The 24,196-nt window shown below is 46.5% G+C and overlaps 1 protein-coding gene across 2 annotated transcripts in view; it reads right to left on the bottom strand.

Annotated features, from left to right (window-relative positions):
• Positions 1 to 13,969: 13,969 nt before the first annotated feature.
• The window catches only part of EDARADD (EDAR associated via death domain), a 51,297-nt gene continuing 41,070 nt past the window's right edge, over positions 13,970 to 24,196 (bottom strand). For both annotated transcript variants that reach the window (XM_079106893.1, XM_079106894.1), the window contains exon 6: positions 13,970 to 15,635. In XM_079106893.1, the coding sequence (XP_078963019.1) occupies positions 15,253 to 15,635 (383 nt within the window). In that variant the 3' untranslated portion in view covers positions 13,970 to 15,252. The remainder of the gene's footprint in view (positions 15,636 to 24,196) is intronic.

Genomic DNA, 24,196 nt, shown 5'->3' with positions numbered 1-24,196 from the left:
ACGAGCAGGGAGCGTCAGCACGAGCGCGCGCTTGCGGAGTCCCCGCGCGGGCCCCGTGCTGGCGGACGGCGGAGGCGGGAGGCCTCCCCGCTCCCGCCGGCGCTCTGGCCGGCCCCATCCGGTCCCCGGCGGCCGGGGTTTTCCCGGGGCCACTTCCCCCTCCGCGGTGGGTCAGAGTCCGGACCGCGCCGGACGGGGTAGCAGCCGGTGCTGCCGCCCTCGCCAGCCCGCGGTGGGGTGCCCACTGCTCGCCCGCGGGCCGTGCCTTGCTTCTCCTAGCCTGGCCACCTCGGAAGCCGTTCAAACGGCGCGGAGCCCTAGAGAGCCCCTAGGTGCTCCGAGAGCCAGCCTCTCGGTCGAGGCCCGCGGTGGCTGACAGTGTGACTTCAGAACTACGGTTCACGTAGGCCGCCTTGAACGGCCGGCTGGACTGCCTGGGGACCTCAGGTCACCACTTTCTGCACTTCACCCACATTCGTTTCACCGTGGTGGGCTCTCTGCGCCTGGCTTTTGCTGCTATTATTATCATTTAACACCTTCATTTTATTCATTTATTTATATGGTGCTGAGAATCGAAGCCAGTGCCCACACATGCCAGGCAAGCGCTCTACCACCGAGCCACAACCCCAGCCCCGCTTTTATTATTTTTAATTTAAGTCGAAGAATTCAATACAAGTCTCATGGAAGAAAATTCGTGTGCAGATTCACTGTTACTTCTTTCTCCTCTTCCTCCTACCCATTTTCTAAGTTTGATTCCCTCTTCGAGATCCAAGGAATAGCTGAATTTAACCCTTGACATGCACTGTGGATCCGTAGTTGTCTTTCTGTGTGTTGTGCGTGCTGTCTGCCCAACTCCTTTGTAAGCTTTGTCATACACATTCCCCAAGGTCTAGTGTAATGCCTTGTATAAAATAGATAACTAAAAACTGGGTTGAAATGTTGAATGTCTTCACAGTTTTGCCTGCTTCTGCCTGGTACTTCCTTTACAAAGTCAAAATAAGTGTAAATAAATACATGTCAAGCATTTCACACTGAGGCGACAAGCTAATGCCAAGTTCATAAGGCCTTTGAGAATGAGTGTGTTCGGGAGACACAGACCACTAGCATGGCTGAAGCATAGTAGATGAGGGAAATGATAAGATCATAGAAATGAATGGATGAGGTCATTAGAGAGTAGCTACATGGAGAGGATGACCTAGGACAGAGCCCTGGGGAGACAAAAGCCAACAAAAGAGGAAAATGCCAGTAAGTTGCTGAGGAAGGGCAGGTCTGGAGACCTGTGAGTGGTATCATGGAAGACAAGAGAGGAACAGCCAGTTGTGGCAGTGCCCTGAATCAAGGTTGATGAAGTGACCAGTGGGCTCAGGGACATGGGGGTCAGTTCCAGTGACAAGAGAGTGGAGAAATGCCACGCAGAAAAGTGGAAGAAACAATGACCAAAGATATTTCAAGAAATTTTGCTGTTTCAGGAACAAAGAAACATCATAGCTGAGAAAGCACTGAGGTAAAGGATTTTAGTTTTCTTGTGTTTAAAGAGAAAAAACACATATGGTAGCTTTTTGATTTTCTCATGAGCCATAAAATACTACATATACGTGGTGATTTATCGTAAGCATATTTAAAGTTATAGAAACAAAAAGTTCTACAAAATAATACTTTTGTTATGTGTGAAATAACTTTTTCCATTTAAGAAAAAGGCTATTCATAATCCACTAAGATATTTGCAATACCCACTAATGGGTGTGACCTGAAGTCTGAGGAATACGTTCAGTGGTGTGTTGGAATCAATTCATACTGGCTTGTGAGAGCCAATTTGCACATCTTTTCCATGTTGATACCTTGAAATTGGCCAGGATGAGGGTATTTACCATGGAAATAGACGACTGCTATAAATTAGGATTTCCCCACCTTGAGGCCAGATGTTAAACACTTATCAGCACTCAACTGACTGTGTGTGTTCACATGATGATCAAGGGGTGAGGACACATTAATATAGGAGAGAGGATGGGAACAGGAGTGATTCTTGAGATGATTTTGCCTAAAAACACAATTAAAAGCTGTACTCATAAAACAAAAGTATAGGTGTTGCAAATGATTTGACATAAATACCTTAAGAGTTCCAAAGACAAAAGAATTGCTTCTAGTTGGACCAATTCATTTTTCATATCTATTTTGGGGGGATACTGGGGGTGCTTTATCACTGAGCCACATCCCCACTCCTTTGTAATTGTGTATTTTAAGACAAGGTCTCCCTTAAGTTGCTGAGGCTTGCCTGGAACTTGCAATCTTCCTGCTTAGCCTCCTGAGTAGCTAGGATTACAGGCATGCATCTCTAACACCTGGCTTTTTCATGTGTCTTATCATCCTCTTATCTAATAAGCCATGGTTATATAGCTCAAAATAAATTTTATGTCACAAATTTAGAATAGTGTGATATACTAATAAATAATATATAAAATAATATATATTACCCACATTTTTCTAAACACTAATAAAAATCACAATTTTCTAGACTTCTGAATTATAAACTATATGCTCTTGCTATTTGGCAGGATTAAAACACCTGCCATATTCCATCAATGATGTCAGCCATTTGTTTCATGGTAAGAAACATTCTGGAGTGATTTTGCTTATTGTGTTGCTATGCTTTGTTGTTACTATAACTTAAAAATGTTTTTGACCTTTTCTTAAATAGTGGAGCGAGTGCTGGAAAAATATGCCCCAAATCAATAATTTTGAAATGCAGATTAGATAAAATAAAACACTGAAGAACTTTAAACAACTGCCTTGATATTTCATGGCATAAATGTAGAAGCCTGGAACCTGCAACAATATTGTTTTTAGAAAGTATTACAGCAGAAATTTACCACAATAGTTATAGATATCAGAGCACTGAAAACACATAGCTGCTTTCCAATTATTCCCATGAGAAAAATAGTCTTGAATTAGGTCTTAAACTATGCAAAGTCTTTGGATATTCATTCTTTACACAACATTCAAACTCCTTATGCTGATAGTCATCCCTGGGAATATTCATGGTTGGTGCTGTTGCCTCATCTGATCATCCTCCCCAGTCTCAGGGGACACTTGAACTGCTCTCGCTGGACCTGGCCTCTCCCACACTCCAGGAGCACGCAACCCCTTTCTCCCCACTCAAACTCCCTGTGTTTGAATTCACCAAGCTTACCTCTTAAGTTCTATAGGATCATGTCCGAAATTTAGTCTTCTCAGGTGTAAGAAACAAGCTTCTAGAACTAATGGTTTTGTCATAAAATAAAAGAATCTTAGTGATGGGAGAAATCTTATAGGTAGTGTAAATTAATTTGTGTCAATGATTCAAGGATGAGGTGCTGTCCTGTTTTTTTCAATACTCTTAAACAGCTTGCAAACTATGGGGTACTAGTACTAGAGAATGTGAGCTATTTAACACGAAAAAATGTATCTGGAATTAGTTAGATTTCAAAGGCAAAGCAATACTAAACATGTAACAGTGCATGTTTTTAGAATATAAAATATGTTGTATATACAATGATATACATACATGTATGTTCTATATAGATTCAAAAGAAATGTGTGCACTGGAGATAACAGTAAGTTTAAAACAATTAGATCTCCTGGAGCTTAAAATTAGTTGGAAGCAGTACATTGGTTACACATGTGTGTATTTAACAAAGTGCAAAAGAAAGGTTAGTGACTGCTAGTACTCACTGTGATCTTTGTTCCCTTCCTGTGAAGTTGCTGAGGTTCACTGCAAGCTTTCCCTTGGCAGCCCAATCTCAGATTTAACCAACCCAGCTTCACTTCCAACTTGTGTTTACACAGCTTATTGTCAAAGTGATAACTGAATCCTCAATAGTAAGTTTTCTGTGACAGGTTGAATCAAGCAAGAAATTGAGGTGGTTTTTCAAATAGAATAAAAACAGTTATTGAGTCCAAGTACTTGTTTAATCACTTTAAACCATACCTAAAAGTATGTATGTGTAGTGAACCTCTGGGGTCTCACAGTCCAGTTCTGGCAACTCTCAACACAGTCAATTTTGTCTCACATATACCTTGCCCACTTCCTGTCCACCACTGGCTGGTTTTGAAGTACATATCATGTTTCATTTCATCCACAATATCTTCAGAACATAGAGTTAAACCATAAGGCTTAACAAGACACCAGTTTTAGTGTTTTGGCCAGAATGTGATGTATACTTTCAATTGTAGTGTGCATTACCAGTAGGCTCGAGTGTTTGATTCCTTCTCTCCCCACCTCTCTCTCTGAATCGGAGATTTTTGGATGTCATTAGACTGATCCAGCTATTACAATGTTCCCATCGGTTTTTGCTCATCAAGTTTTGATGGTCATTGCCTAGTTCATTATTTCATTAGAAACTGAAAGATAGTGGTAACTCCATTCTAGCATTCCTCCTAAACTTACTGATAGTAACTTCTATAAGGAAATACTGTTACTTTCATCCATTTTTGGGTGATCCCAATGTGAAGTTTACTCCAGAACAGCAGGGTGAGTGCTTAATTCTTTTCCTGTACATAACAGTTTTCAGAAGGATTTGGTTCTCCCAGCCTCTGCCAAAGGAGTTACTTGTGTTAGTCAGCTTTCTGTTACTGTAACAAGAACCTGAGGTAAATCAACTTAAAGAGCCCTCAATTTTGGAGGTTTCAGACCCCGGTTGACCCTTTTGCTTTTAAGCCTGTGGCAAAGCAACACATCGTAGCAGGAGCACATAGTGGAGAACTGCTGGCCTTTTGGCCTGGAATGGAAAGGGAGGACTGCGTATGAATCCAAGCTCATTTAAATCCTCTCCCTGCTCTACTTAGGGGGAGGCCCAGGGTACTGTGGTGGCAGTGAGGCCCAAGAGACTGGAGGGAAAACTCACAGGAGATGACCAAACGCATGAGCATGGTCAGAAAGCTAAAGTCAAGGAGGACCCAGGAAGGAAACCTGGGGAAATTTGAATAGGGGCCAGGAGAAGATATGGACTCTTCTGTCCAAAAGCAGAAATGGGATAACTGGATCCCATGGCACTGAGGCTGGAGGATCGCAAGTTTGAGGCCAGCCTCAGCAACTTAGGCCCTAAGCAGCTTAATGAGACTCTGTCTCAAAAAATAAGGACTGTGGATGTAGGTCAGTGGCAATATATCCCTGGGTTCAATCCCTGGTACTGAAAGAGAGCAAGCGAGTGAGAGAGAAGAATGAATGGGACAATAATGCTAAGAGTAGGTTTGAGGTGAGTTGGGAGGAGTAGAGGTAATTACCCAGAGCAGCAGCTGCTCTTCCACATTTTTTCGTGGCTGGCTGGAACGTAAGGCAAAGCCCCAGGGTCGTTGCCTGTGTTTATATCATGCACGGGGGCAGCAGCCAGCTGAAGGAGGATGTGGGAGCTGACCCAAGTCTGTGCTTCATGTGGCATTGGGGCTGGTAATACTTCCCCTCCAGACCAAAAACTACATTTTTCTAATTTGCAGAAAAGTGCATTTTGCCTGTGACTGTGCAGAAGGGGCAAGAACTGCCCCAAACCTCTCATTTCAGTGATAATACATTTTTTCTTCTGCAATTTGGCTATAATTTTAGCCATTTTCACTTGGTTGAAACATGTTTGTTTCTCTTACACTCAACCTATCTTTTTTTTAGATATTTTTTCCTGTGGGTGACTGACTTTTTCCCCAGTGATAAACAGAATCTATACAAGAGAAAAAATTGTACTTTGGTCTCCATCTCATGGTGCTTTAGCTGATTGGATAGATCATGAGGAATGTCCGTGTGATCTGTCAGAGGGTGGAGGGACAGTTTTCAGCATTGGGTAAGTACTTCCTGGTAGCAGAAATGAACTTTTGAGTGCTCATGACAAAGCAAGAAATCATCTCGGTTTCACAATCACAAACACTGAGGAGCCCTGTGTCCCACATGTGATCTGTATATCATCACCCTCTTCATCTATGGAATAAATTTGTCAGAAAACTATTAATATAGTATGGAAAGCTGTTGGTGGCCCAGGTCAGATTGTGATCCAGCTGTTGGGGGGGGGGAGCGACACCCAGATGATTTAGTGTAAGGGCATGAAATTTGAGACCAGCAGCTCTCTTCCTGTTCTTCCTTATCTATCATTGAACGTTTATCAGGCACACATTTTATAGGCATTCAGGACAGAGGTGTACTAAGATAGCACATGTAGAATTGGAGCCACTCAACCTGTGAATATTGTCAAAACTGCCTGCCAAGGCTTTGTTCTGAGAGCGACCTTTCAAGTGGAGATTTTCAAGTAGACACTAACACTGGACCTTCCAGAAGAGGCCCTGGCCATAGGTGATCAGGAAGCCAGGCTGTTTCTAAAAACATGGCCATGTTTTGTGTAGGATCTTGGGTGAATTTTTAAGTCCAATTTGACCTTTGGTACTTCAGGTAGTCAGTGTATTAGTTGAATTCCTCTTAACAGTCTTGGAATGTGCCCCCTGGAGATGAGGGGGACTACTGTACTCTGTCATAGAAGACCCAAACTCCAGCCATTCGGCTAGGGAGGCTGTCAAGTCCAACGCTTCAGGTTATTTCTGGCTGCTTAGCTCAGAATTCCTGACTTGCCAGCTGGACACCCTGCCAGGAACTCCTTCCCTCCTTCCTTGATTCCTTCCTAGGTTTTACTAATTCACTCAAGGGAAATAGAGCTTTTGAAAAATAATGAGAGGTGAAATTATAAGCATCCCTGAAATATTTTTTTAATATATGTATATTCTTACATGTTGATGGACCTTTATTTTATTAATTTATTTTTATGTGGTGCTGATAATCAAACCCAGTGTGTCACACATACTAGACAAGTGCTCTACCACTGAACCACAACCCAGCCCCTATCCCTGAAATCTTACCACATCCTCCTGGTGTCGTTTCTGGGCGAAGCACACACATTCACCAGACTCCTGGGTTGGATTCTTTGTTCCACACCTACTAGTACTTTGACCTTAGGCAAGTGACTTAACTTTTCTGAGCCTCAGTTGTCCCATCTGTAAAGTGGGGATAAGCAGAGTGCTCACCTGGTAGGGTGTGAGGACTAACTGAGCTAACATACAGAACCTACATAAACATGTGCTAAATGCCAGGGAAGAACACGAGCACTTGTTATGGTTTGAAGAGAATTCCTTTGGTTTGCAGATAACTTTTACTCCTGGGGGACTAGGTAGAGCCACAGGAATTATGTAAGGCCGCAGTGCTTTGATCTTGACGGTACTGCTGAATACCTCCCACAGTCACAGAACATGGAATTACGCTTCACCCTGGCTTGACACTTCTCATATTTTATGTGGGTCTTTCTTTGCAAAGTAAAATAACTTCAGAAAGCATCACAGTGGGGTGTGAGCAGTGGAAATATGGCTTCTGACCCAAATCATGCTGCAGAGGAGGCCAGGGCAGCTCTGGGAGGGGGTACTGGGTTCCCCAAGTCCGAGGAGGTCTTACGCTTAACTCTTGGCATTACCACTTCTAGAAGTTCTGTGAAAGTGTTTCTTCATCCTTGTGCCAGTCATTCTATTTTGTAATATGAAGAATGAAAAAAAAACACCTTACCAGCGAGTCTCAGAATTGGTTTATTATCTAACAGTGTTATCAGCAGTGTACTCTAAACAGCATAGCTGACCATCAGCTACATAGAGCTACCATTTGGGTTTCCCAGGTTGAGTGGAGCTAAGAATAGTATCTGTGCTTTTGTTCAACTCAATGAAGTCCTTTTTTTTTTTTTCCTGATTAAAACATCTCGATTGTAGGTACTTGAAGTACAGCTTTGAAAGTTTCCTTTGAGGATCCTCTGACTGGAGGACTTCATGACTTTAAAAATATATCACAGAGCTGGTACTTCCTTAAAGACTTTTAGGTGCAGTCAAGCCTGTTGGCAAGCATTTTGAAGAGGCCTTTGCCAGCCGTGATGGGGAAATCTGGCCTGGCAGTTTGGAAGTTGTTTGGTATAACGCTTCCAGGGAGCGTCGACTTGGAGGGCAGGCAGCATAGGCCTGGGCCTCCCTTCACCGGGGCTATGCTGTGCTCCTAAGTGGACTCTAGGTAGAGAGCAGGTCACTCGGGATTGGTTCTTTGGGGGCTGGCACAGAGCTTGCGCTATAGCCTCAATTGTTACATGAATTGAGCTTTTGGAGACTTTCCAGTGAATCTGCTCCTTCTTATCTGAAATCTTTCTCATTAAATATTCAGGTGTCAACTTGGAGCAAAACATCATCTCCATGGCTACTCAGCTTGCTCTCAAATAAGTAGTTGCTGCCAAGAACAGGTAAAACAACGTCCATTATGTGTTTTCTGTCAAGTGGTGTGTAAAAGTAAAAGGACTTTTTGTTTTCGTGAATGAAAGTAAAATAAATCCATCAGGGCCCAGAGCAGAATTTTACTGCTGGCTACCAGGAGTGGGTTTGACTTGGACTGGATTTTTAAACTATTTTTACATAGAATTTTGCTTGAGTTTTTAACTGTAATTAGACTACACTGACAATGAGGCCTCATGGTTATGGCTTGAACAAAGCTGAGATATGTCTTCAGGACAAACATGTATCATGTCCCTGTGAAGTCTCCCTCACAAACAGGGACAGTTATTTTATTTGGCTGGTAGTGGGAGGGTGGGAAGATTAACCAGGGAATTTAAGCAGGTAATGACTTGATTTGTTTTTGATTTTGGATCACTCTAGCATATGCGTGATGCTGGGGGGCAGGGAAAGGGGAGCTGGGGGCAGGGACCAGTTTCCATCGTGGCAGGAGTCCAGGAAAGCAGAGATGAGGCTGTGGACTGCTTGGGGTAGAAGGGGCCGGAATGGGTCCACAGGATTGGCCAGTGGGCAGTGGTCCTGGAGAGGAGTGCAATGCCAGCTTGAATTCCCAGTTTCTTACTGGAATGGACGCTCAGCACAGAGGTAGGGAAAGAGGGAAAAAGCAGATATTCAGAAGAAACAACGCCTGTCATTTTAGACATTTGAAGCACCTGAGACTTCTGTTCAAGGGCAAGTCAGCACGTGGGTGGGCGTGGGGCTAGAGAGACTGGGTGGCAACGGAAGGGCAAGGAAGAAACATGCCACATCCAAGGCCACCATTACTTAGTGAAGCAGAGGGAGCTAGGAAGGAGGTGAGAAAGAAAAATCAGACAACTAGAAAAGAACCAGGATGTGGAGCCTGACAGGCCAAGGAAGGATGAATTTTAATGTTGAATCACTTCCACCTGCAGACACAAGGCCCCAGTGCCTGCTGAGTCCCCTCCAACCAGAAGTGGTTTTCTGGGAGTCTTTGCAGCATTGCCCTAGTGTCTCTCCCACAGGATCCTCAGGCTTCTCTGGATGAGGCACCTCTCCCATGGGCATGGTGGACTATTCTCCAGCCACGTAGCCATGGTTCCTCCCCACTCTGCCATTCCTAGTCCCAGTCTGCTGGCGCCAGAATTTCACATGGTCTGTGACAGAGTGAGGGTGTGGTTCCTTCCCTTTAAGTCACAGTGTGCTAGACAGAGGTGTGTTGTTTGTTGGAGGGATTCTCAAAGCTTGGGGCATTCATTGGGGGAAGTTTCTGGAAGCATCTGCTACACTGTTTAAAATCCTTACCTCTTTCTGGTGAGTTTGTCCTGTTTCCTGAGTAGTCTGTTTTGGTTTCTTTGCTCAGAATGTGTTCCTCCGCATGCTCTGTCAAAGTGACTTCTGAGGGAAGACGCTTCACATTGCCTCAACATGCCCAGAGCCACTGAGCAGTGGCCCCGGGTGGTCATTACCTGTCCTTCCTCCTGGCTCAGTACTTCTGGGTTTTCTTTGCCCCTTCCTGGACCACGTTTGCCCTGGTCTTTCCAGTCCTGTCTCTCCATGTCCACAGCTCCCTCATCTGTGACTCTTTGAGAGTAGGCTCGTGCTGCTTACCTCTGCATCCCTAGCCTCAGGCACAGTTTAGAAACCCACCAGGTATTCAGATGATGGATGACTGGCTGACAGGCACGTGAGTCAACGACTGGGCTGGAATCTACACGTTAGAAATAGTGGTTCACATCAATCTTTAATTTTGTAGCCTCCATTATTAGAGTTAAAACAATTGTTTAGAAGAAAGACAGAGTCATACAGGAGATCAAAATGTAGGTGGCTTTAGAAGTATAGAACAAAGGTCTATAAACAAAGCATCACAGGGTTCAGGAGTTCAGAATCATCAACTTCATTGCTGCAAATATCCTCCTTGAAGCTTTGGAGGACATGCTTCAGAGGACTGTGGTCACCTAAGAGAAGAGCACAGCTTGGCTCAGGAAGTATCAAGAAGCCATCCTCTTACATTTCCAACATGCTTACCAACTTAACCATTTAATTTCACATTGCATGGTTGATGGCTTTGACCTATTCAGTTCAACTGTGAAACAGGCTCCTGCGAGGCACCCCATCTATAGACACAGCCCCCAGATCCATGGTCCTCCATGCCACGGGGAGGAGGAGAACAGAACAGGTTTGCTTTACCATGGTCCCTCCTGACCAGCCATCCTGACCAACTGTCCCCACTTGCAGCCCAGCATCTTGACCACGATGCTCTCTAAACCCCAGGGAGACCAGACCCACCTCGCCATGTGCAACCAAATGCACAGCGTTCAGGAGGGTGCTGCCAAGTTCCCAAGGAGGAAATGGGGGAACAAATGGGGCATTTCTTTGTTACTGCTTCCAGAACATGTGGATGTGTGCTTTCAGTTACAAGAGCTGAAAATAATTTCAACATGATTAGGTCCAAAGCAGCATCTAAAAAGGAAAGGCAAAGGAGAGGAAATCTGCATGTGTTTTTGTTGCATGTATCATAGAGGAAGGGGCAAGGCTCCTGCTCCTTTGGACCCTTTGCCACCTGGCGTCACAGCCCCTTCCCCGGGTGCTAACGTGAAGAGAGACCCAACATCCACAAACAACTGACCTTCAATCTGCAAGGAGTAAAGGCCCATCTGAGCACTCACAAGTCATTCCCAGAAGCACAGGATCGCACTGAGCTGAACGAAGCCCTGAATGATAGGTCATGCCTTGCTGGGCACATCCAGGGGACAGAAACCCATCTCAGTTATGCCACCCTCGTTGCCTGTCTGCCAAGCTAAAAAGCAACTGCAGTCTCTTCTTCTTCCACAGGGCTGCCTGTAAGGCGCCTAACAGGGCCCATTCCCAGGCCCAAGGTTGGTGGGAGCTGGCATCTGAAAGAGGTGGGTGTAGATTTTGTCTCCAGCAGAGGGCAGTGCCACATCAGTTTACTGCGAAGGACCAGTAGGGGAGCAGTGTCTTTTGTCTATTGCCATGCATTCTCTGTATTATTGAATAATTATCATTTAGTGTCACAAAAATAGGTGACTCTTTCTGACACTTTATCTTTTGGCTATTGGTGGGAGGTCCTAGTGAAGTGTAAACCCCAACAAATTAAAACCTTACTATTTTATTTTTAAAATTTATTTATTTTGATTCATTGTACACGAATGGGGTACAATTGTTGTTTCTCTGGTTGTACATGAAGTAGAGAAAACCTTACTATTTTAAATACTATGTGCCTCATTTTGTCTCTTTCTTCCAGTGTGGGCCTCCCTGTGTGTAGATATGTCCCTGGCATGTGATATCCAATGTGGCCATTTCTCCTCTTCGCTGTGATACTTTGCTACTGCAATCAAACAAAGCTCATATTGCATAGATCCTTGTCATGAATGTTACAGAAGGGAGTTTTAAGAGAGTAAGTCCTGAAACAGATGGAGTCCATTAATCTAACAGCAAAAGGACTTCATTCCAAGCAGCTTAGTTTATGTGTGATCAACTTAACATAGACCCCCTAGGACAGAATGAAGAGCAAAGCTGTGACAAGTTAGTGGACTAACATTTCATGATAGGTCAATTGGTTGTCATAAAGGAACCTCCCTCCTTTCCACTCTGTGCAGTGTTGGGGGTTATGTGACCACAGTTCCTGCTTTCACGAGCTAACTTAAGTACAGTTGTTTGGGATTCCTGCACAGCTGACTTGTACCTGCATCTCAATTAAGACTTCCTGTCTGGCACTTCCCCACATGATGCAGAGCAAAGTCACCCTGCATTTTCTCAGAGTCTGAAAGAACTTTAGAAAATCTTAGGTTACATTTCTCTCTGCTGATACCACACTACTTATAATTAAAAATCCTCCTAAGGTAAATGTTAATCAAATCAGATGTCCATATGTATAAATAATAGGATAGGTAAATTATTATTAATTCTCCTATTTTAAAAATCCCTTCCACCTGGGCACTTCCCCATGGAATTGTAATAGGAATTTTAAAAAATGAAGATAGTCTTAAAAACTATCTAGCCCCCTGGCAGTGAAGTGCCGATAGATCCAGGCGTGGAGGTTATTATCTACCAGGACTCTGGACATACTGGTGCCAAGTAGAGATGGGAGGCTGCTGTGCTCCTGAGAGAGGAAGTTTTCTGCTCCTGAATTGAACATGAAGGTGCAGCCTCCACTGTCACGTCTGTCTGGCCCGAGTGCTGTGTCTTGCTTGACTTTTTTGATCCAACTCAAGGAGGGCAAGTTCAGCTGACACAGACACTAGCTGCGTTTGAGATGTTAGATGACAAGTTCAGTTTAAAGGCAGTGTGGGGACAGGGCTGGAGCAGCTGAATGTTGGAAATATGTCCCATAGAAGAGGTGGTCCTAGGGACCCATTTTCCTAGGCCAGCTGCAGAGAACTTGCCCTTCAGAACTTTGTGACTATAGAACTTGAGTTCGATAGACTCTAATCACCATGCAGCATGGGGGTCTGTAAGGAAGCTTTCACCTGATTTCCCAGATTTTACGTCTTAAGTATTAGGAACATCTTAGTTTTTAATCACGTTTGCTGCCAAGGCCCGTGGGAGGGGTGGGAAGTCCACCTCTTTAGTTGCTGTTCCAAGCCATCACATGTGGCCCTGAGGCTTTGAGTGGGGGGTGGGGGGCTTCAGAGGAGCTGGGGATTAGGGAGAGCCCAGGGAAAAGGCAGCAGAGGAGGAGGCGGGGTGGGGTGGCACTGCTTTGTCCCTCCCTTCTGCTGCATTCTGCCCTTGTTGATCTCTGGAGTAAGAGCAACCTTCCTGGTCTCCCGCCACCCTGCTGCCCTGTGTACATGATGGCTGGGTGAGGCGGGTCCCACCTGCTCTTCCCCAGGGAGGAGGAGGAAAGGGAACAGAGCGAGGTTCTCCCTCCAGCCTCCTCTCCTGCCCTCACCACAGCTTCTGTGGTGGCCAGACTGTGCTGGCTGTGGTTGGGCTGAGGGGACAAGTCGGCTGGGAGACGGGATGAGGAAGGAGCTTCCTGGAGGCATCGGCCAGGCAGTGCAGGCAGGCACTTCCGAGTCGGGGAGCACCCCTACATCAGTGTGGCAGGACACAAGGAGGGTGACCATCCACTGGAACGCAGGGAGTTGGTACCTCACGATGTGAAATAATCCCAACCTCTTTAGTTAAATTTTCCTCTGATGCGAAAAACAAACGACATGTTTTCCCACAGTCAATCCTGGGCCAAGAAGTAAGAGCTTGTCATAGGTAGCTCAACGAACATACTAACATATCAAATCAAATTCCTGGAAGACTGGAACTCTCCTAACTAATTCTGTACAGAGCCAGAATCCTGGTCAACACAGCACCCATTTAATAAGCACCTGTGGACCACCAATTTATCAGAGAATCTATTTTTAAAATCTCTACATTTTATTACTGACCATTACATTAACTACATTGGACGATAAGTGAAATTTATCTGCTGAATCCGACCAGGGAAAATGAGCCTGGTGTGTTCAGCACTGAATCAGAAGGGATGAATCAGTCTCTGTAGCAGATTTCACTACTTAAGAGTTTATATCTGGGGGAAGCTGACTGTGTATTAGCAACCTTAGTTGCTTAGAAACCATCATAGTTGTTAGGGGGGAAAGTGGTGGTTCAGAAAATAACTTTCTGCTGAGCTAATCCCAATCTTTCTGTGGTACTTTATCAGTGTTATTCACCATTTTCACTTTTTTTTTTAGTTGTCAGTGGACCTTTATTTATTTTATGTGGTGCTGAGGATTGAACCCAGTGCCTCACACATGCCAGGCAAGTGCTCCACCACTGAGCTACAGCCTCAGCCCCCATTTTCACTTATCTTAATCAGGGACTAACCTGAACAGAGTGCTTAACTTGCTAAGTTAAGAACCAAACGGCACTTCCATGGGCCTGCCAACCAAATCAAGTCTTTGCCTTTGGTCTCTCCTTCCCCCCCAAACCTAGAAAATCTGGCCTCTCCTATTACAACCCCTTCTGTCCCCACACTTGCTCTTTCCCCAGATTATCAAATCAGATCGCTGGGTATCCTTTGAGCCAAATTTTCATTTGGTTTAAGGTTCTTTAAAGGTGGATTTTCAAGCATGCCTCCTCTCCTGGCAGCCCTCAGCCCCCTCTTGGTCATCCTGTGAGGAGTCGGTGGTGCTCAGCTGTGACAGTAGGTGCTGGAGGTGGTCACACTGCCAGTGGGCCAGGGGCTTTTTATTTATTGATGAATTAAGTTCCATCTCAGGGATGAAGTACTCAGCCTTATGTAAAAGATGAAGTCAGTATTCCGTTTTTCAAGGTCATAGGTAACAAAAGGGCCCTTTGAGTACTTATTCACTTTCAAATACCATTCCCAGGGTGCACATGAACCCACCAGTTCCTCACTCTGCCCTCCCAATAACACTCAGTTTGTGTGCTTCTTTTAAAAACACCAAAGCAAACAACGTTATCGATAGTCCACATATCATAAAAATGCTTGGATAAAAATGATAGTAGCACAGGCTCACATAATACCGCATCTGTTCATAACCTAAGCACATCATAACAACACCGGCGACGAATGGCCAACAGTGGGAACGGCCCGTTGCCATTTCCTCTGAGCTTCGCATGCTGCTGCTCTGAGCCATCTGGAGCGACGACCTGTGCACGTCTAGCCCCTGGGTCTGGGGTTGGAATCTTCGGCAGCATCCACGGAGAAGAACGCTTTATTTTCATCAGGGCATGAAGCCATTCTGGCTGGAGGCTTTGACCCCTATGTGAGCCTACAAAATATTCTTTCCCAAGTCCATATTCAAATATTAAATTAAAACAGATGTGCAAAAAGAAAGAAAGATCTGCCACCAAAACAGAGCCTACCCCTCCACAAAACCACCAGCTTTTGGGAAAAAACAATGTCCACTGTTCCATGTCCTCATCCAAACTCTTAAAAAAGAACAGACACATTTCTCATGACCCACAGCTGTTCCAGCGTGCAGAGCAGCGCTAGAAGTGCGCAGGGCAGTCTGCGCGCCCCCGCCTGGGCCACTCCTCGTCCACCCACCTGCGCAGCACCTTCTCCACGTCGGCCCTGTGATAGAGCCTGCACAGCTCCACCAGCTGGCCCACTGTCCTCTGGCTGTTGCGGAACAGAAACTCCAGGGTGGGGCTCTGGGGCCTCTGCTCCAGGAAGCACAGTTCGTCATAGGACATGCCCCATTTGCTTGCAAAATTCCTCCAGTTTTTCACCGTCGGGTGACAGGGATCCAGCTTTATCCTGATCACATCTAGTAAGTCCTGATCATTGAGCAAGTCACTGATGGTGGGGGCCCGGAGCGAGCAGGAGGAGCAAGTACAGGCTTCTCTACAGGCCTGGTCCTCAGTGACACCTGCAGGAAGAAACAGAGTCACACGGAGGCCGAACCTGCACACTCATTCTCTCATCGCCTTCGCTTTCCTGCCGACCTGTCAAGAGCATCAGTCAGTCTGAGCACACGGCCTTTTCTTAGAGAGGAATAGTTCAGTGTACACATTTCTCAGTTTTCACACAGCAGTGCTCGTCACAGCCAAAGACAGGGGTACTGGAAGCAGCTGTAACATTTTATGAAGTCAGTCTCCCTTTTGGTCCCAATGCCCAACTGTGGGACCACTGGCCAGAACAAGGGCTCGGAGAAACAGGGCTCTCAGGGGCAGAGCACCAGTCCAGTCCCCACTAGAACCTGTCCACGCCTGTGAGCACCTCAACCCCTGCCCCTCGAAAGCTTCTTCACAGCAAGCCAGAGTGTCAGGGTATGACGGATTGCACATCTTTAAAAATGAAAACTGGAATATCCACTCCATATGCATATTTGAAAACAAGTGATAGCTGATAGTGCCAGAAGATTTGCTTTTTAAATTTAAGGCCACCTTATCATCCCTCCCTTTATCTATCTTTTCTTCACCATGGGGCTTCCTTTGAAGGGGAGCCAACCGCCTGGGGGCATGTGCAGTGAGTTGGATGGGCAGAGGACAGCTGGGACTCCCCATGAGAACAGGCGCCCACCAGAGGGAGGGAGGGCAGCCTCTCACACCCAGTCCTCCACCTCCACTTGAGAGCAGGAGGAAGTTGGTGGGTAAGAGGTGCTGGCAAGTCTTCTATGACAAAGCACTAAGCAGTGTCTTGCAACATGGCAAACCAAGCAGCTTAAATTCTGCCGCAGTGACTCATGAGTCCTTTGAATTTGTGTTTTAACAGCTGAGGGCTACTTAGAGATCGCTGGCTTGAAAGATTCTGGGGAAGTAATGATGTCCTTGCGTTACTCAGTGTTTTGTTGCTGTGACCAACATATCTGGTAAGAACAACTTAGAGGAGGAGAGAGTTACTTTGACTCATGGCTCAGAGATTTCAGCCCAGGGACCATTGGCTTCATTGCTCTGGGCCTGAGGTGAGGCAGAACATCATGGCGGAAGGGATGATGGAGGGAAGCTACTCAACTTGTGGAAGCTGAGAAGCAGATAGAAAAGAGGAAAGAGCAAGAGAGAAGATAACCCCCAGCAGAGCACACCCCCAGTGACCTACTCCCTCCAGGGAGTCCATTCGATCATCAACAAATTAATTCGCCGATGAAGTCAGAGCCTTCATGAACCAATCACTTCCCGAAGCTCCACCTCTGAACACTGCTGCATTTCAACCTGAGACTTTGGGGAACATTCCAGCTCCTAACCCTAACCTGTAATGCATATGATATCACATCGAACAGAGGCCTTGCCAACTTAGGAAAGTGAAGAATTCGAACAGAGGGTGTCACTTTGGTCATTAAGGTGAGAGTCAGCAATTCTAAGGCAAGTACAAATTCAAAGGCAAAAAAAAAACAAGAGCCATGACAATTATGCTCAGACCAAGGGATGTGACCTCTGGGAGTTGAGTTCAAAGAGCCTGCCCAGAACATGGACACACATGAACATTTCCACGACAGTGTTAGTTATATTATCACTTCCTTCCTTCCTTCCTTCCTTCCTTCCTTCCTTCCTTCCTTCCTTCCTTCCTTCCTTCCTTCCTTCCTTCCTTCCTTCCTTCCTCCCTCCCTCCCTCCCTCCCTCCTTCCTTCCTCCCTCCCTCCCTCCCTCCCTTCCATGTGTGGGGGCAACCAGGGATTGAACCCAGGAGTGCTTAACCACTGAGCAACATCCCCAGCCCTTTTTATTTTGAGATAGGATCTTGCTAAGTTGCTTAGGGCCTTGCTAAGTTGCTGAGGCTGGCTTTGAACTTGTGATCCTCCTGCCTCAGCCTCCCCAGCTGCTGTGATTATAGGTGGCTCAATTTTTAAAAACAAATGTATAAGGTCAGGGGACTGCTGATACATGAGTGCACTCCTGGATGGAATATCACTTAATAAAGACTACATGGCAACCTGGAAAATGCTTGTGATGTTAAGCGAGAAATGCGAGATGTTTAAAAAGCATGTACTCCATGATTAGCGTTAATTAACTTGTGGAGACATAAGTTAATATCACTATGGAAGGAGCTGGGGTTGTAGCTCAGTGGCAGAGCGCTTGCCTAGCATGTATGAGGCACTGGTTCAATTCTCAGCACCTCATATTAATAATAAGGTCCATCAACATCTAAAAAATATTTTTAAAAACCACTATGGAAGGAAATGTGCAGAAATTCAGCATGGAGAAGACTTAGCACTTAACCCTCCTCTTGGCCATAGCTCTGAGCCTATACTTCCTACTTGGACCGGAACTCATTTCATCTGGTATTCTCCTTTCTTTCTCCTCATCTGCAGCCACATTCTCTATCCTTCCTCTACAAATATGTAAAGGTGTCCTCTGTCCTAAAAAAATAAGAACCTCAAGCTACCCTCCTCTGGTCTCATAACTTGCTGAAGCCACTTTTTCTTTTTCTTTTTTTATTCCCTGTTAAACTGCTAGCACAAGTATGCAGACCTGTGGCCCCCAGGCTGCTTCATGTTCTTAATGGTCGTCTTCTCTGGCTTTGAGTGCATCTGACCCAGCCTATCTCCCACCAAACCTTGTGAAGACTGGACCCAGTCCCTGCATCCCACTTTCTGTCCAGAGACCAGTTCTGAGCAGGTGGAAAAATCCAGATTCACACTTGACTCTTCAGGTGTCCTGGGCTTCCTGCTGCTACGACCTCTGTGTCGCCAGCTCTCCGTGGAGACCAGCTCTGGAGCCAGGCCTGAGACTCCTCCTCCGTACACCACTCCTCCCTGTGGGTCCCTTCCATAAGACAGTCAAGCCCATTACATCCTCGCCTGTTCCCCTTCTGCCTGACATGCTGAGACCCCAGCCAACTTCAGTGGAGTCTGAGGAGTTTCAGGGAGGTGCTCTAGTTCCATTCTGGCCCTCAGCCGTCCTCTTCCACATTATCTCCACTTGGTGACCTCCCCTCAACAGCTGCCTGCAAGACTCTCCTACCATACAGAAGGCCTTTTCCTTCTGTGAGTCAGCAGGACACACAGCTGCGGCTTATGCCTAACCAGGCTTCACCAAAGGAAGGAGCGGATGCACCTGTGAACTCTCCCGGCTCCAGAACTGGCCACAGAGAGCTCCCCCTGGTGTCCAGATGGCGTCTCCAACTCCAAACACCAAACCAGTACTTAAATATCTCCCCAGAGCACCCAAATGCCCGGGTGCCCTGTTTACACCTCCAGTCCCCTGGAGTCCTGGCGGACTTTCCGCCACATCCTCCACTACCCGGCCCCAGCCTTCCACTCCATGGGCTCTTCCTGTCCCATCCCTGTGGTGGCCTGGAATAGGACCTGTGCTTGGCCAAACCGAATCACTCCATCCCCTATCTTTTGTTTTTTCAAAGCTTAATTTTAAAACATTTAAAGCTAATATAATCACAGTGTAGAAAAATTAGAAAATATGTACAATTATGGATTTTGAGAAACTACTGAACACTTTGGGTTTTCCAGGTTTTCACAACCGTGAGCAATGGCACAAGGCAGACCTTCCACCTAAATGTCTGACCACAGCTCCCTCTCGTCTCATGCGGTTGGCTCCCTTGCACTGTCTGGGTCTTGTGCCCCTTCCTAGCCACAGTAGCAGCGCCCCCGTCACCCTTGTTCACCTTTGGCGAGGCCCCTACCCCCATATGAAATTACCATTGGCTCCATGTATACTCTCTGTCTCAGCTAGAATGTAAGCTCCGATAGGAAAAGAACTTTGATGTCTGACGTCCCTGTTGCTTGCAGAGCACACAGCAGGTGCTCAATAAATAGCTGCTGAATAAATCAAATGAATGAAAAGCGTGACATAAAGGAAAAGTCAAATCAGAAACTTGGGGAAGTTCATAAAGCACTGTCCAGAAATTTTCAAACCCACAGACACCTATTTTTTTAGAGTTAACTGAGCATACACAGGGAGAAAACAGATTTCCGGCAGCTCTGGGGAAGGGACCACTGTGTACCCACAGACTACCAGCTCAAGCCTCCTGGGCACTGGCACACACGGGTGTGCGACTTGGACAGTGCTGAGCGTGCCGAGCCCGTGTCTCACTCTCTGAACAGGGATAACAACACCTATCTCTCACGCACTGGTTGTGAGATTAAAGGAAGTGATCCGTTAGAGCCCTGGCCCAGCACACGGCAAGCACCAATGACGATGGTAGGCGAGGGATAATAGCCCACAGCCTTTTAAAGCTGTTAGTTCTCAACCTTGGATGGGGATGAAACCCACCAACCCCCTCCACCCCCGGGGGAAATTTACAAAATCCTGATGTCTGGTCCCACTCGCCAAGATCCTTAGTTAACTATGTCGCCAGGGTTGAAAACCATTGTCTCAAAGATACTTCCAAAGTAAGTACTTGGCTGGGAGGGCCTGCCAGAATCAGATTCTGGGGTTGCAGCCACTTCTCTTTGGGAGATTCCACGTCTGGTGGAGATCAGGAGTCCTCATAGACATGTAGAGCACGGGGCGAGCACCAGTGGTCCCAGCTACTTTGGGAGGCTGAGGGAGGAGGATCACTTGATCCAGGAGTTTAAGACCAGTCTGACTAGGCTGGGGATGGAGCTCAGTGATGGAGCACTGCCTACCATGCATGATGTGCTGAGTGCAGCCCCTGGGGAGGGAGGCGACCTGAACACCATAGTGAGACCCTGTGTCTCTTGGGAAGAGAGAGAGCCAGAGTCAGTCAGTTACCAGACACCGCAGATTCCCACACCCACCAGCAGATCAACAGACGGATGGCCTTCCCCAGGGGCGTTCCCTCCCCTCCCCGGACTCTGCATCCTTTCTCATACTTACATTTTTACATCATACTTTGAAGAAGAGTTTAAGAGCCAAGCATGCTCACCCACAGGGACCTCAAGGTCATTAGAACAACAGTAAGAAACAGTTAGTGTTCAAAAGTGCCACGTGGAACTCTTTACCTTTGGGCCTGGCAGGTTGTAAATGCCAGTCAATTACCATTTAATTGTGGATTTGAACAAGATTCAAAATTCACAAAGGTCATGATTCGTTGAGCCTAGAAGTGGCTCCAGCCAGGATGCTGGCAGTGGATCACACGAGGACTTAATGCATCCCCCTGCAGGGGGGTGCCCTTTAATCACGCAGACTGGCTTCCCAGGAGCTCTTACCACACTGCTGTTTCCCTCCCGTGCTTAGGACCCCCGTCAACTCTTGGCTCCATCGTAATGATGCTCCCCAGGACAAGTAGGCATTGAATTGGTTCAACAAACAGCAAATATTTTATATGTGCAACTCTAGAGATAGCAAAGTACTGTGGTTCTGAAAGAAAATAACTCTCTCCTAGGTGTCTATAAATTATCAGTGTTGGAGTCTGAAAAATACCAAGAAGGGTCCAAGTAGAGTCTCCCACTTCTGTTGTTATGCTTACTAAGGGTGCAAAGCTAGGCCTTTTCTGAGTATGGTTTCACATGTGGTTAGGAGTAAATATGTTTAGAAAGTCAGTTCTGGCTTTGACAGTCACTGGACTGGGGTGTGCACACACTGCAGTGTTTATCGGGGTAGTGTTACAGTATGAGCTGGAAAGTGATGAGTAATTATTTTTATCTACCAAGAAATGAACCCAAGGGCTTTTGGTGGATGTTTGATCTCTTAACCAAAGGGGAAATCAACATGATTTCATTTTTCTCTCTCTTTAAGGAGACTTCAAGTTGGTGGCAGCATGGGAGAGTCTCACTGACAAATTGGGTGGATACAGGCAAATAAATTACAACTGGGCCTCAATTCCATCATCAAGCTATGTGAAAAAAAATGATCACTTCTATATTAAGGACCCAAGTTAAAATTGAGTGTAGATTTTTTATATGAATTTGAATCATGTGGTTCTGAAGTGATGAGACACAAGTCTATGTACAAGTGTTACTTTGTGGACCTAATTTGAAAAAAATCACAATCCTACTTTGCATTCAGTTCTATGGGGAGGTTAGTTTAGGGTAGGCAAGTGCCAAATTAATTGAGGTCACCAGAAAGCCATCTTTGAAAAACTGGCAACGAGTACCAAAGTGTCAGGGCACATGTCCCATCAAGCCCTCCAAGGGAGTGCACCACCAGGGCTTCTTCAGTCGTCTCTTCAGATTTCAAACCTGAGAACAAGGCTTTCGTTTGCCGGGGCGCTGGGGAAATGAGGCCTTCCGAGCTGGGGAACGTATTACCTATTATGTAACGGGGCCTTCTTCCTTTCACGCCTGAACATCTTCCTTTTGCACATTTGTGTGACAGCACTGTGAGACTCTCAGGACTCCATCGTGGGCCAGCTGAGCGGTCCCTGCCGCTGTCCTCACCAGGCAGCAGTGGGAATGTCTTACTCTGGGGCCCTGCCAGGCGCTGGCAGCTGTCTTCACTTGCTTTTCCAGTGGCAGCTGGTTCTGAACTGAATCTTCTGTCTCTCCTTGATGACCAGCTGTTGCTGTCATTTGTCACTCCTGTCTTCTCCCTCGTCCCACCTGAGTGCCCTACACCCTGCCATGTCACTTATTTTAACCCCTGTAAACTGCACTGCAGACAGTTAAGGTTTTCAGAGGGCAAGAAGACCCAAGTTAAGGCCAGGGGCCTTGTCCATGGAAAGTGGCTAGCTTTTGTGAAAACTGGCTCAGACACTGACTTTTGTGGGGCTGGGGTAGTCTTAGGCTCTGTTCAAGCTGAAAACTCTGGGAGAGCAGAAGTCTTAACCTCACCCTCTTGCAGGATGCTCAGCATTCAATGGCTGCACTACACAGGGATGCATTTTGCAGGCCCCAGAGGCAGCCTGCGCCCCATCCTTGAATCCCATTCACTCCCGGCTGACCCTGTGATGCTCCCAAACCACATCCATACAGTAAGAAAATAACGGGGTCTGTGTGCAGGGCTCTCATGCTCGTTAGTGCTGTTACATGAAAGGTGCCCAATTAATGCTGATAAGAACTACAGAATAAAATAAATCTCTCTTATGGTGCTACCCTCATTCAAACACAAAATTTGCAGATCTGCTTTTGCCAGCTTGCAGGGAAGAGCAAAGCCACTAAATCCACGTCTCCCACTTACTTGTTTTTGGAAAACAAGATTAACAAGACAGCAAGACGCTGGGTGCTCCGAAGGCCAGGCACCATGGGGAGGGCTGAGACCCCGACTTGAACTACACAATTCCTGCTCCCAAGAGCAGCACAGAGGAGTCCACGCCCTCACGTTACGCACTGTAGTGGTGAGAAGTTCAGCCTCCCCAAATGCCCTCCGTTTCATTCTGAGAGGACCACAGCTTGAGTAAGGTTAATCTACTAAGAAAGACCCTAACCCATAAAAGAACTCGATAGCTAATCCTAAACATGTTTGCTTATTTATTTTTTTTTTTTTTGTGGCACCTGGGATTGAACTCAGGGGCACTCGACCACTGAGCCGCATCCCCAGCCCTATCTTGTATTTTTTTATTTAGAGACAGGGTCTCACTGAGTTGCTTAGTGTCTCACTGTTGCTGAGGCTGGCTTTGAACTTGTGATCCTCCTGCCTCAGTCTCCCAAGCCACTGGGTATATTATAGGTGTGTGCCACCGTGCCTGGCTGCTTATTCATTTTTATTTTAGCTAACATGTCATGTTAGTGCAGAGGATGTGAATCCTTAAAAAGTTTAAGTATGAATAATTTTAATTAGAAAAGAGCTATATGCCTGGGGATCTATGGCTCAGTGGTAGTGCACTTGCTAGCGTGCTTGGTGCCCTAGGTCCACTCCCTAGCACAGGAAGAAAAGGGGGACAACCTTTAAAGTGTCTTAGGCTAAAGACACTGGAAGCAGAGAATAGGAGAAAGAGTGGGGCCAACGTGACCTAAAGCTGTTAGCGGCTCCGCTGGCTGCTCCCTGCTGGAGGAGGAGGGGGTGTGGGGACGGCTGCAGTCCAGTGGGACTTCCCACGCTGATCTCGTGGGTGAGGGAGGGCAGGTCTGCTGGGTGCTGACAGCAGCCCGATCCTAAACCTGCCCAGTTCGGAAACTGCCGTCCCCTTCCAAAGCGAAGGAGGGTAGTTCAGAGAAAATACTCTTTGAAGACTTGAGGGATTTTGTTAGGCTCTCTTTCCCTACAGTTGCCGGGCATGGAAAGTCGCTCTGCTCTGCCGTGCAGTTAAAAAAGTTCACACTGGGCTTTCCCTCTCCCCAAACCCTCGCCCTTTTCCTTTCCAACTTGGGCCCTGCAAAAGGCTCCTGTAAAGAAGGAAGGCCAAGAGGGTGGGCCCTTCTGCCACCAACAAGGTGGTGTTGAACCAAGAATTCACCAGCAACATTCACAGAGTATCCACGGCATGACCTTCCAGAAGCCAGCCTCTCAGCACTCAGAGAGACTCGGAAATTCCCTTGAAGGACGTGTGGACCCCAGGTGGGTGCACTGGTACTGGGCTCAATGGAGCTGCCTGGCCCAGAGGAACCAGGGCCGTTCCGTACTGTATCTGTGCAGCTGTCCAGAGGACAGTGAGGATGGAGCAGGACCAACAAGCCCTACCCCTTGGTCACTCGTG

This window comes from Sciurus vulgaris (assembly GCF_902686455.1).
Source record: "Sciurus vulgaris genome assembly, chromosome: 12".
In the NCBI taxonomy this organism is placed as follows: domain Eukaryota; kingdom Metazoa; phylum Chordata; class Mammalia; order Rodentia; family Sciuridae; genus Sciurus; species Sciurus vulgaris.
This window is presented reverse-complemented; position numbering and strand designations above follow the sequence as displayed.